Source organism: Ammospiza nelsoni, chromosome 8 (assembly GCF_027579445.1).
Source record: "Ammospiza nelsoni isolate bAmmNel1 chromosome 8, bAmmNel1.pri, whole genome shotgun sequence".
Lineage (NCBI taxonomy): Eukaryota > Metazoa > Chordata > Aves > Passeriformes > Passerellidae > Ammospiza > Ammospiza nelsoni.
Window position 1 is genome coordinate 14,356,598 of NC_080640.1, and position 12,975 is coordinate 14,369,572.

General features: G+C 56.8%; 1 protein-coding gene across 1 annotated transcript; it reads right to left on the bottom strand.

Moving 5' to 3' along the window:
- Window positions 1-383: 383 nt before the first annotated feature.
- On the bottom strand, window positions 384-4,585 carry GOT1 (glutamic-oxaloacetic transaminase 1). The gene is made up of 9 exons (XM_059477420.1): window positions 4,368-4,585; window positions 3,907-4,088; window positions 3,225-3,348; window positions 2,928-3,040; window positions 2,618-2,722; window positions 1,913-2,063; window positions 1,612-1,777; window positions 1,341-1,483; window positions 384-1,080 (listed from the first exon to the last, which is right to left on the bottom strand). The coding sequence occupies exons 1-9, from the start codon at window positions 4,480-4,482 to the stop codon at window positions 941-943; spliced, it is 1,239 nt and encodes a 412-aa protein (XP_059333403.1). The 5' UTR covers window positions 4,483-4,585; the 3' UTR covers window positions 384-940.
- Between the last annotated feature and the right edge of the window lie 8,390 nt (window positions 4,586-12,975).

The following is a 12,975-nucleotide window of genomic DNA, read 5'->3' on the forward strand; positions in this document are numbered from 1 at the left end:
AACAGATCTGCTTTTTGACACCTGAGGGGCAGCCCAGGAGCCCTGGGCCAGGGAGGGATGGACAAATGGAAACACTTGGCCATCCAGAAAGCAACCACAGACAGACAGATAGACAGGCAGGATGAGCTGGGCAGCACAGGGCAGTGGGGCAGAAAGAACACAAGATGAACACAGGAGGAACTGGTTGGCTTCATGTAGTCACAGGGAGCTCAACAACACTCTCCCAGTAAGACTCCCCTCATCAGAGGTGTAACATACGCTGAGAGAGAAAGAAACAGCTTGAAATAAACTGAGTAAGTGGACAAACCAGGATGTTGAGGCTTTAACCTCAACCTGGGAGAAGTTCATGTGGTTTGAAGGCATGACATCACACACGGCAGGGATAGCATTCAGAGACAAAGGTTTAATTTCATGTCAGCAACACAAAGAAGCAATTATCACAATTACAAATATTTGCTCGTATAAGGCTCAGAAATTAGGAAGGGGTGGGACGGGTGGAGAGAAGCTAGCAACAGCTTTATCCCTCCCCAAAATACTACTGAGTGACATCAGTTCACAAGCCTGTGAGATCCCAACCTCTGTGCTGTTATCACACAGTGCATTGCACTGGCACTGGACTTTGCATGATCAAAATGATCAGTTATGTGGAGTTGATTTGGACGTGATAAAGATGCAGCTCTGAGGGCCTGGAGACCAGGCTGCTGTTGTGAAACAAGAGCCAAAGTGGCTCATGCTGCCCCCACCTCCTGGGGGCACTGGCTTACCATATTGCAAGGACCACTTAAAAAATGTCAGAAGACGATTATCCCTGATTGAGCTACTGCTCCCATCTTTATTAAACCCCAAGAGGTGTGGGAAAAGGCAAGCCATGAGCAGAGAAAGACATGGACTACACACTATAGCTTTGGTGACTTCATGTAAGTTTGGTTGTTCATGTGCTTCATTGGATTTTTGTGACAGCTTCATGGATGGACTTAGCCACATAGTCCAGGTTCTTGGTAGTCAGACCACACATGTTGATGCGCCCACTAGCCATCAGGTAGATGTGCTTTTCCTTGACCATGTACTCCACCTGCTTAGCTGGGGAAACAATTGGACATCAGGTCAGAGTAGCGACCCACAACTCAGAAAAGCCCAAAGAACTAGTCAGGGATGCTTGAATCTTTCACAACAAGCAGAAAAGTTCAAGCACTGGCCACTAAAATACTGTCTGGTGCTTCATCCCTCCCCAGCCACAGACACAGTGATACCAAAACTCCAGTGAGAATGAGAGATTCCCACTTGGACTGCTTCAGCCCAGTTTACCCAACCCTCCCTTCACCAGCCCACTGGATACTCACGGTTCAGGCCAGTGAAGCTGAACATGCCAATCTGCTCTGTGATGTGGTTCCAGGTGCCTGGAGTCCCGAGGGCCTCCAGCCGAGAGCGGAGCTCTGAGCGCATCAGCAGGACCCGATCTGCCATTGTCTTCACGTTGCCCTTCCTGCAGCAGGCACGAAGCACAGCATGAGGGTGGGCACCTGTCTGGTTTGAAGCCATCTGGCCAAGCCTGACACTCAGGGAGACAGCTTCCCTCCCTTGCCCTCTCCCACCGGCCCTGGCAACACGTACCACTCATCAAAGAGCTGCGGGGAAGCGAGTGTAGTGGCCACGATGCGCGCTCCCTGCGAGGGAGGATTGGACCAAGTGGTGCGCACAATCTTCTCCATCTGGGACAGCACACGCTGCACGTTGTCTGCATCCTTCCCCACCACCGTCAGGTTCCCCACCCGCTCATCTGTGGAGAAGCCAAGAGATGTGAGCCATTGGTTCCACATGCTGTGGCAAAGCAGAGAATTCCCCACCCCTCAGCATGCCAGCCCCATCTGCCTGGGTATGATGCTACTGGGCCAGCTTACTGCCAGACACTCACTGTAGAGCCCAAAGTTCTTGGAAAACGACTGTGCACAGAAGAGCTCAAAGCCCTCGGAGACAAAGTATCGCACAGCCCAGGCATCCTTGTCCAGGCTGCCAGAGGCAAACCCTTGGTACGCTGAGTCGAAGAATGGAAACAGGCTCCGGCGCTGCAAGGAGGAACAGTGTTAGAGGGAAATCCCCTCCCCACAAGCTCTTTTACCCCCCACAGTACTCATAGGAGGGAAAAATGACCACTGAGTTCCTGTGGGAATTCAAAGGAAACATGGTCCAGCAACACCAGACCGAAATACTCTCTTTCTACTGGTGGGAAAGAACAGAAAGACTAAAGTGGTCAATAAAAGTCAATGCAGGAGAAAACTGCATTTGAGGACATGAGAAGTGCACCACTTTATATGCTACTATCCAGCATCTGCCTGCAGATTATCCTTCCAGCAGGAGACATCTCACTACAGCCCATTCCAGAGTGTGAAAACAAGAACTTGGAGGCACAACAAGAACTGCAGTGCATTTCTCCTCTGAGCACAGACAACCAGCATTCTGTTGTCCACCTCTCCCTTCAACACCTGCCTTGGGGGACTCTTTCAGATTCTGCTACATCTCATGCCATTCCCCCAAAGCCCATTTCAGATGCAAATGCTCTGGCTGGCTCAAGAGATATTTGCCCCCTCAGCATTGCTTTAGCCCCAGCAACAGCCCATACCTTCATGACAGCAGCAATCTGCTTCCACTGCTCAGGAGTAGGGTCTGTGCCTGTTGGGTTGTGCGCACAGGCATGGAGGATGAAAATGGAGAACTCCGGGGCTTGCTGAGGAGAGAACACATCTTGGTCACACACTCACATGGACAGAACTGGGCCCCCACAGCACAGGGAGAGGCCTGGAGCTGTTCTGGGCAACAACAGCCTCTTTTGCAGTGATCTTCTTCCCAGCACTGCACACCAGAGCCTAGCCAGCTGCAGATGCTGACAGTACAGCACCACGCTCAGCGCATCCCATGCCAGTTTTACTCACCTCCATGTCATTCAGCAGCCCCTGGAGGTCCAGACCCCTCTTGGCAGCATCCCAGTAGTGGTAGGTTCTAATATCTTTGAAGCCAGCTTCCATAAACACAGAATTGTGGTTCTCTGAGGAAAGAAATAACTTCTCAGAAAAGCACACCCTATCTCCAGCAAGCTTCCTTCTCCAGCCCCAGGACCTCCCCTTACACACACGAGAAGGCTGCTCCCTCACTGCCCCGGCCCCTGCAAGGAGCAGGGCTGTGCCTCCCTCACTCGCTGGCCCTCAGGGCTCGCTGGGAGCAGCACTCACCCCAGGTTGGAGTGGAGACGTAGACGGGGGTGGCTGTGTTGTTGTTGCCGTTGTACCAGCGCCTCAGGAAGTCGGCACCGATCCGCAGGGCGCCCGTCCCACCCAGGCACTGAACGCTGCCCACCTGCAACAGAGACACTTGCCAGCACTGCCACCCAGCCCAGCACCGCCAGCAGGGCATGGAAAGAGAGCACAGCATTGCAAGAGTGAGACACGATCCCAAACGTGTCCCCTGGGGTCAGCTCAGTCAGAATGCCATCCCCTTCCAGTGGTCTTCAACCTCTTTCAGTGCTCAGGCCCATCCTGACAACTTCTACCATTATAAATAGACTCCGGCCATTCCTGTTACATTCTGGCACAGAACAGATTCTCAGCTAGTAGTTTATTTCAGGAAAGGTGGTGTATTATCAGACTTGGGTTTCCTGTGGGGAAGCTATTAAAAGATGAAGGAAAACACAGATTCCAATCACAGGCCACATTCAGCCTTTCCCCAAAACCACAACTACCTGCACAAACAGTTTCAACTGCATGAGTTCATCAAGTAAGCTACAATCAAGAAAGACCATGTCTGAGAAACCCCCAAATCCTGTCAAAATACAGGACCTCTACACATTTGTGCCCTTCTACTTAGTCTGCTGTAGAGACACCCCAGGGCCCCCAGTGCTCCGTGTCCACCACATACCCGCTTCTCCTTGATGGCAGGGCTGTCATCCCCCAGGGCGATGCGGGAGGCGTTGGCCCGGAACTCGGGCAGGCCCAGGATGGGCAGATACTCGTGGTTCAAGCTGTTGTCGTTGGCGATCATCTGCTCCACCTTCTTCACCACCGGCAGGACCCATGGCTGCCCCTCGTCCGTGCGGTAGGCTGCGGGAAAGGGAGAGCCGTCCTTACTGCACCGGGGGGACGCTGCCCTGCCCGGGACACCGAGGACGGCGGCCCGGCCGGCCCCGCGACCTTGATGCCCGCTGGCCCTCGCTGCCCGCCCACCCCCCCGCGCCCGGCCGCGGCCCGGTGACCTTTGGGGCCCGGGGCCCACCGCCGCCGCCCGCCCGCTGCAGCAGGGGCGGAAGCCGCCGCAAGGGCACCGACCGGCCCCAGCCGCGGGGAACTACCCCGCCGAGCGGGACGGGGCCACGGACTCACCGCCCACGCCGAGGTTGACCTTCCGCGAGTCGCTGTCCTCCCGGAAATCCGCCGTGAGCTTGAAGACGGCGACAGGCGGGGAGTGGGGGACGGCGGCGAAGATGGAGGCGGCCATGGCGGCGCAGCCACTGCGTACCGGTCCGCTCCGGTTCGGTACGGGCGGCGCGCGGCGCTGGAGGAGACGCTCACCTTCACCGGCGGGGCGGGGCCGCCGCCGGCCGCGACCAATCCGCGCGCCGCGCCCGACCCCGCCCCCGCCGCCCGCCAACGGGTGCCCGCCGTGGCCCCGGCGCCGCCGGGCGGCCAATGGCGGCGGGGAGCGCGCCCGGTGACGCGGGAACGCAGGCACCGCCCATGGCCGGCCGTGCCCCCAGGCCGCCGCTCCGCTCTGCCGGGGGCCGGGCCCGGCTGCGGGCGGGCGTGCAGAGCCGCCACCGGCAAGTGGCGCCCGGTGCTGGGGGACTCCCGCAGCTGCAGAGATGGGGAGGGTGTCCCGGAGTGCAATGCCCCGTGCGGTACGGGGTGCGGCGGGGGATGCCGTGCCGCCCCAGGCGGCGCTGCGCAGCTGCAGCGCTCGGGGGTGCAGCGCTCGGGGTCACGCACAGCCCCATTGGCACCCGGAGCTGCAGATCAACCCTGGAGCGCAAAGGCGAGGTGAAGGCAGCCCCGCGGTGCTGTGCCCGGGGTGCAAGGCTCGGGGAAGCGGGAAGGTGTCGGGGCACCGTGCCCAGGTGTGACGGGTCCGGGCGGGCGCGGGGATCCCAGGGCTGCAGTGACGGGGGGGCGGGACGGGGACCGCTGTGAGGACGATGGGTGTTTCCAGAGGCACTTCCCTAATTCACAGCAGGTCAGACGCTGTGGGGTTACCCCCGAGAGCCTCCCAGCCCCGAGGAAATCCCAAGGTCACCTGTGCGGGTCTCTGCTACCCCTGGTTAGCTCGGCACATGGCACTGATCCGTGGGGTCTTCCTCGCAGCGCCTCGCTGCGAAACTCCCCGCCCATCGCGCAGGCACAGCGCTTCCCACGCTGCCCCCGGCCCCCCGTGGCCATTGCGGGCCGCCCTCCAGCCCCGCGGGATCCTCGGGGCTCCTGGGCACGGCCGCCGTCGGGGGCGCGGCGGTGCCGGGCGGTCCCGGCAGAGGGCAGAGCCGGCCCGCGCATCTCGCTGCTGATCCCGCCGCCCATCCCGCTGCTGATCCCGCCGCTGATCCCGCCGCTGATCCCACTGCCCATCCCGCTGCCGATCCGCCGCCCATCCCGCACCCCCCGCGGGGAGCGGCACCCACGGCTCCGGCCCACCCGAGGCTGGCCCCAAGCCTTCCCGGGGAGAGGGGTCGGTGCCTCCCGGTGCGTGGCTGTCTCTGTTAGGGACCAGCCACCTATCTCGAGCAGCTTTTGAAGTTTGTGAGAATCTGCCCTCAAACCTGCTACATCTGGGAAAGGCTTTGAGGGAGACGGGAAGGACATCTCAAATAACAGCTCTGACAGCGTGTCACATACCTCACATACCTGCCTTCGTGACATAAAGGCCATGCTGTCCATAAATGCTTTTGCAGACAACCGGTGTTGTACGCTCCCTTTGTTAAGTCAGCCAAAATCCCTCTGAAAACCAGTTTGGATCCTTGTCCCCTGCCATGCCCAAGGTGGCTCCACAGCCCAGCTGCCCAGGAGGGAGCCCAGGGGCACAGCCCTCGCCTCCCCCGGCTCCGGGCAGCACCTGGAAGAACTGCCCAGTGCACTTTCTGCTTAACATGAGAGTGGGGAACAGGCAGAGCTGTCTGTCGGCACAGTAGTGTGCCAGCACTTCTGCCTTCAGAGAAAACAGAATAATGAGAAAGGCAGAGGAGCAAAACAGCAGTGATAGACCAAAGCTTTGACCCTGGTGATGTTTTTAGTCCAACTTGGACAAAATTTCATTCACACCTGGAGAAAAAGCTACATGGAAACCCAAAAGAGCTTGAGGTCTGCTCTCTGCAATAGCTGTGGACCTCTGTAAACACCTGACCTGGCCGGGCTGCTGTTGGGGGCATCCAGACCCTAACCCTAACCCTACCCTTAAATCTAACCCTACCCTTAACTCTAGCCCTAATCTTAACTCTAATCTCAACTGGATGAAGAATTTCTGGGTTTCTCAAGGTCAGTGGATTCTGCTAAATGAGAGATGCTGGGCAAGGAAGCAACCGATGAAAACAAGGGCATCAGAGGGATCTGAGGGTAGCCCACTGCAGGGTGAGTCATGTTTTCTGCTCACAAAGAGCAAAGCACTGCACAAGTGGAATGCTGCAATGGGAAAAACAGACAGATCCTATTTCTGGAGCAGACAGAAGTGCTAGGGAGTCCCCAGACTATCAGGCTCTCACTGCACTTACTGGTTTCTAATCCTACCACTTTCCAAAGAGCACTGGGATACTTGGGGACATGGCCAAGTGCTTTCCCAGTGCAGAACAGGGAAGTCACAAAGGCACAGGGGTGCTGCCTGCCAAGCTGGCTGCACCAAGCTGCTGCCTGGGACTGCCAGAGCAGGCTGAGCAATGCTCGTTGCAGGAAAAAATGCAGTTTCCCCAAATCAGCACCGTTCTGTTCCCCTTCCTCAGGAGCTCCTGCTGGGCAGTGTGAGCTCAGTGCTGCCAGTCTGGTGCGAACCGTCTGTGCCACTGCCTGTGCCTGCGAGGCCGGGGTCGCTGACCCAGCAGGAGTTACCTGCCAGAGCGCTTGGTGCCTCCGGCTCAGCCGGCATCCCGTGCCCTTGACGGCACGGATGGGACTCCACTGGGAAGAGATGCAAGAGTGAGACAATAAGAGACAAAGCAGCAGGCTGTCGGGCCCCCGAGCTGGGTGGCTTTGCGTTAGCAAGATCCCTCTGGCCCTGAGCTTTCATCTCCTCAGCCTACACAAAGGGTGCCACCAACACGTATGTAAAAGCAGGAGGAACATGGGAGCCAGCCCTGAGGCATCTCTTCCTTCATCTCCTGCCTTGGACTGACAGCCAGCAATGACCTGCCACTCAGTGGGAAAGCTTGCACACCTTACAGAGAGCGAAGAAGCCCCCGGGCACGCACGGCCATACCGCATGCAGACAGGGCCCCCCACACTCAGCTCCTCTGGGAGCCAGAGGCAGGGGGGCTCACAGCCAGCCTGGCTCCTGCAGAGCCTGCTGCAGGGATACAGCCACCACTGGGGACCAGGTGATGGCCTCCCCACACCAGCAAGCCTCACGTGGTCTTGGAAAAAAATGCTTTTTATGAGGGTGAGCTGCACTGACCCCATCCCATTCACTCCCTCCCACAAGATTCACCCTCACACCCCTTTGGCCTCTGCCTCATCCTCCCTAGAGTGCCCTGCCCAGTGCTGGGACACTGTCGATCTTGGCATCACAGTGAGGGTTTAGCAGCCTGCCCATCCCAGTCCGAGGCTGGTGCAAGCAGTGTGTGGCACGGAGCAGAGCTGAGGCTGTCCCCAGCGGGTGCCGTGCAGAGGCTGTTTTCCCAGCATCCTCCAAATACAGATGTTTTCTCAGTGCAGGATCCAGACAGAGGAGGGTAAAATGTTTTCATTCCAAGCTCTGGAGGTCAGGTCATGGTTTGTCTAAATGGCTTTTGTTGCTGTAATTATCAGATTAGCTGATCTCTGGCGGTGCATTTAGGGGCAGCTACATTAACTGTGGATCCTGACCCCTCCACTGCCACCCTGCCCAGCTGGGACGGTGGCTTTGCAATGGAGCAGTGGGGATTGGGAATGTCATGAGAGCCAAGTGAAATGCTCAGGATTAGTTTTGAGCTGGTACCCAACTGGACCCAGGCCTAGGCAGTATATTTGAGGAAGACAGCAGCAAGACTCCTTGACCTCACAGTGTACTGAGCTGAGCCTGATCCTTCCCTCCCACTCCAACCTGCAGTGCACAGCAGCCATGAAGCCCTGTCCTGGGCACCTGCCTGCCGCTGTGGCTGATGCTCAGCATGCAGACACGGCATGAGGGCATCTGTGGTGCCTTCCCTCGCTCAGAACTGGTGGTGCTTGCAGGCACCAAGCCCAGCCAGTCCTAGGGGAGGATGGTCCAGAGCCTCACCCTGTGCCTGGCCTGCGGGAGCCTGGGGCTGTGCCTGGCCGCAGGGCGCTGTGAGCCTGGGCAGCCCCAGCAGCAGCCGGCAGGGCACAGGAACAGGAGCGTGAGATACCAGGCGAGACACAGAGCATGACAGGGAGGAGAGAGCAGGCTGAGGGACAGATAAACAGGGATCAGGAGTTTCCGGCCCCCGCCAGCCCCTTGCCGGGTCCGTGGGTCCATCTGTCAGCGCCTGCGAGTGCTGATGGCATCGGGCCCTGGTGGCAGCGGGGGCTGCAGGTCCTGCCGAGGGGCACCGTCAGGGGCGGGTCGGGCCCTTCCCGCGGCTCCGGGGCCGGACAGCGGCCGGGACGGGCCCTGCTCTCCTTCCCGCGGCTCCGGGGCCGGACAGCGGCCGGGACGGGCCCCGACAGTGCCTTGCAGGTGCCCCCCAGCCTAGGCTCCCGGCCACGCTGCCTTGCAGCACCCACCTCCTGCCCTCCTGCCCCACCAGCCCCAGGGCACACACAGACAGGGAGTGCCAGGGCCTGCACACACTGGCACAAAAATAATCGGTTCCCACTCTGCTGAGCAGCAGATCCACACCTGGGCACTCAGAGACTGTCTGCTTGGGCACTGTGCCCGTGGCAGCCCCCTGACACGTCATCCCACCTTCCCTCTCACCTGGCTGGGAGAAACAGGAGATTCCCTTGAGTAAAGCTGGAGGTCTATAATGAAAGAAATCAAAATCAGAAAATATGTTATTGTTTGTCCATAAAACAGCTTATTTAAAATGTGGCTTCACTGCATTTCAGTTTCTGAAGTTTTATAATGCCAGAGCATAACATCCCACTGAATGAATGCTTCTGGAGCAGAATATATGTCTTGTCTTTCAAAAAATATTTCAATCCCTTCAAATACTGCAAGAAATTTCCACAGGAAAATTTTTCCTTTAAACATCATGTTCCTACAGGAAGTTTTGGCTTCAGCGAAACATATATTTAAAAAAAAATTAGTGAAAGCTATCTTCCTGGTATTTTGTTAGTTTTTCTAATTGCCACCATGACAGAACTTGGTTAGCTCCAAGTCCATCTTTGCTTCCAGCTGAAAGCCAGAGAACAACCCAGGGCAGCAAGGACAAAGTCTGTGCACCCCAAAAAGGAGCATATCCACCCACCTAATCAGGCTCAAACCTCTCCAGCCACTGCAGCTTCTTGTGCACAGCCAGAGGTTTGCTATTTCTCTAAAACCATTTTGCACATTAGTCCTGAGTCCCAGGAATCCTTGCTTGGCTTATGGACCACTCATGGCCATGCTTGCCCACTCTGTGTCTACTCATTCCCACAGGCACTCAGGAGTTTCCCCTAATTTTTGCTTTTGCATCAGCACCTGCTGGCAGATATCAGGGCACTGTGACCTGCTCAGGCACTGACACCTGGTACCCTGGTACATTGAAGGTGGTTTCCTAAGGGTGTAGAAGACCAGAGGGGGAAAGGACAGGCACTTCTATGTCAAGGCATGGACTTCTGCACAGCCAAGGAAATGGGTTTTGGGATATCTGACATGAGGAGATAGCTGCCATTCCCAAAGTCAGCAAGCCTCCTGGCCAAGCCTCTGCCCTCTCCCCAGTGAGCCTGGCTCAAAGGTTGGGATAGAGACACTGGATGAGTTGCAGGAAGCTGCTCTGCCATGGTGTACCCAGGCTGCCAGGCAGCTGTGGGAGCTGTGCCCATGGGGCTGAGGCAACTGCAGCACAGCTGGTCCCAGCTGGACCCCTCTGAACAGGGTGTGTCCCCCAGCACAGCCAGGACAAGGCCAAGGAAAGGGAGCTCAGCTCTCTTGCAGGGAGCCCAGAAGCGGGTAGCTTCTGGACCTTGGTGTAGGAGCAGATTTACTGAAAACAATTTATTTAATATCAAAAATAATTTCTTGCAGCGTTTCAGCTGGCGTCAGCCAAGCGCTTACTCACCCGGGAATTCAAACAAAGGCAGGGCTGGCGCCCAGCCAGGGGGTCGGGCGCTGGGTGGTCGTGTCCATCCCGGCCTTGGACACGCCTCTGGGTCACTTGCAGGCTTGTGGCATGATGTCTCCATTTATTTATTGGAAATGTTTGAACAGGAAATGCTAATGGTTTGGGTTTGTGGAGACAGCTGGAGGGGTCCGGACGGAGCTGCTGCGAAGGGGAGGGTGCACTGGGACAGGGCAGGCCAGCAGAGAAGGGGGAATCAGTGCTGCCACTAGGGATTTGTCCCTTGTGTTTGTGGTGAAGAGCCCAGCAGGAGGTGAGGCCAGGGAGAGCCCTGCCAGCTCTGCTGCCTCCTCCTTCACTGCTGCCTGCATCCCACAGGACAGGGGTGCACAGCAATGGCACTGGCAAAGTGGTGAAGGAGGAACAGCAACCACAGGGCATGGCACATCTGATCCCATCGCTGGCCAGCTGGGTCCCCATTAGCGTGGGAGAGATGTGAAAGTGCTGCCTCCCCCTACAAGGGGGTCGAGAGGTTCCTATGCAGCCCAGCTCTGGAGCGGGCTGTTCCTGCATTTGCTGATAACAGTGGAGGTAAAGCCTGACCCAGGAAAGCAGGCAAGATCCGCAGAGATAAACTCCCCGCAGCAAGACAAAGGCACTGACCTCCCCACTGCACCAGCTGCCGCATTCCCACAAGCACAGCAACAATTGCCAGGAGCAGCCCTGAGACCTGCACCCAGCCCCACTGGCTGGCCACCAGGAAAGGCCCCCACTGCAGCCAGGAATGCCTCTTGTCAGGATCACGGCACAGAAACCACAGCTGGGGGTTTTTAACCAAATCTGCTGTCCATATCATTTTTCTGAGTAGTGAGAGCAAAGAGCTTGCTGCCATTGCTGGCTCCTCATTCAGCATCTTGGCCCTGCTGCATTGCACAGCCAGAGGGATGCTGTTCAAGCACTCCTGTGTATTTCCCACCTCACTTCTATGTGCACATTTGCAGTACAAACAGGCTTTAAGTTTCATTCCCAAACACAGCCAGAACTGTGCTATGCACTCACTGATGCAATTCAGTTGTGAGTCCCTGGAGCTCCACGCACCCAGAGTACACCCAGGGTACTGAACAGCAGGCAGGAGCTCAGCTCTGTCTCCCCCTGCCCTGCCTAGGTCCAACCCATGGACCAGGAGGCTGGAGCCTGCGTGGCATTTCCCCATGTCAGGTCTGCCCCAAGACAGCATCAGCTGAAAAAGGCAGAGGCACTTAATGGGATTTGCAGAACACAGCTCAGTTACACACCATACGGCTGTTGTCTCAGGCATGTTTTTAAAATCTTTATCTCTGCATCATTACACACTGATCTACATTTGAAAAGAATCCCTTCAGTTCCCTACCTCTGAAATGAGGATAACTATCCTTCGCCTCATAGCAGGGTTATGAGGATAAACAGATTAAAGACTGTGATATTGTTGCAAAGAAGGTTAAACAAGCCCCTGTGACAGACAGCCCAGGGGCAGGGACCAGCATCAGAGCCATGCACGCCGACCCACGTCTGCACCATTCTAATGACCCCAAATCCCAGCGACAGGTTTGCACTGTCTGCATTCCCAGGACGCAGCTGCACGCCTGCAGAGGGGCAGTGCCCCAGCCCGGGATGTGCACCTGTGCCCTGAGAAACGGGAGAGCAGGGCTGCAGGGGGAGCAGGGGCTGGGAGGGGCTCATTAGTAGCACAAAGTTTCAAGAGGACATCAGAGGTCCTGTGGGCAGTGGGGTGCAGCAGGGCAGCTGTTCCCTCTGCACATCCCTCCCCACAACCTCAGAAAAGGGCAACCCTCTTCCACTGTCCACAATCCTGCCCATCCCTGTCCCTCTGGGTGCCCTGGGCTGGCAGGGACAGTGGGCAGATGTGCACTTCTGCAGAAAGAGCTGGTGGGGGAGAGGATGAGCTGGACAATCACTGTCTGGAAAGTCTCACCCGGATCCCTAGTAAAATAATGGCACAAATATTAAGAAAAGGAGCTCTGTAAACATCTAGAGGATAATGAAACCATGAGCTATAAGCAGGATGGGATTTGTAAATAAAGGGCTGTGCCAAAAACAACAAGCCCTCCATAATTGTTTTGGATAGAAGGACAAGATTAGTGCGGGAAGGGGACTTGGCGGATGTCATGAGAGGAGACCTGGAAGCACCGAGTTTGTCCTCCTGCCTGGCCATTAGAGTCTCTGGCATGTTTGGGCAGGTTTAAGGAGGCTGACCTGTACAAAAGGTGCCGCTGATGGCATGGCTGGCACCTGGGAACATACCTGGCTTCTGCAGTTGGACACCTGCACTCCCCCAGCCTGTCACACCAGCACTGCAGCAGCTGCTCTCACACTTTGGCCACCTCAGAGCTGCCAGGGGAGAGCAAGGCTAAACCTGAGGCTCCATCCCAAATGAGTCACATCTCACCACCACATCTCACAGGGCTAGGACCTGTGCAGTGCAGGAATAAGCCAGCTGGACAGTCATGGAATGACAGAATGAGAAACAAAACTAAGCAAATCCAGAAGCAGAAAAATAATGCTGGCACCTTCCATGATGTTTCCCAGGTTTGGACAAA

Coding starts and splice junctions, on each gene's coding strand:
- GOT1 (XM_059477420.1), bottom strand. CDS start 4,482: ATGGCCGCCTCCATCTTCGCCGCCGTCCCCCACTCCCCGCCTGTCGCC. Junction 1,778..1,912: donor CAAGAACTTTGGGCTCTACA/GTGAGTGTCTGG, acceptor GCTTCTCCACAG/ATGAGCGGGTGGGGAACCTG. Junction 1,484..1,611: donor CCGCAGCTCTTTGATGAGTG/GTACGTGTTGCC, acceptor TGCCTGCTGCAG/GAAGGGCAACGTGAAGACAA.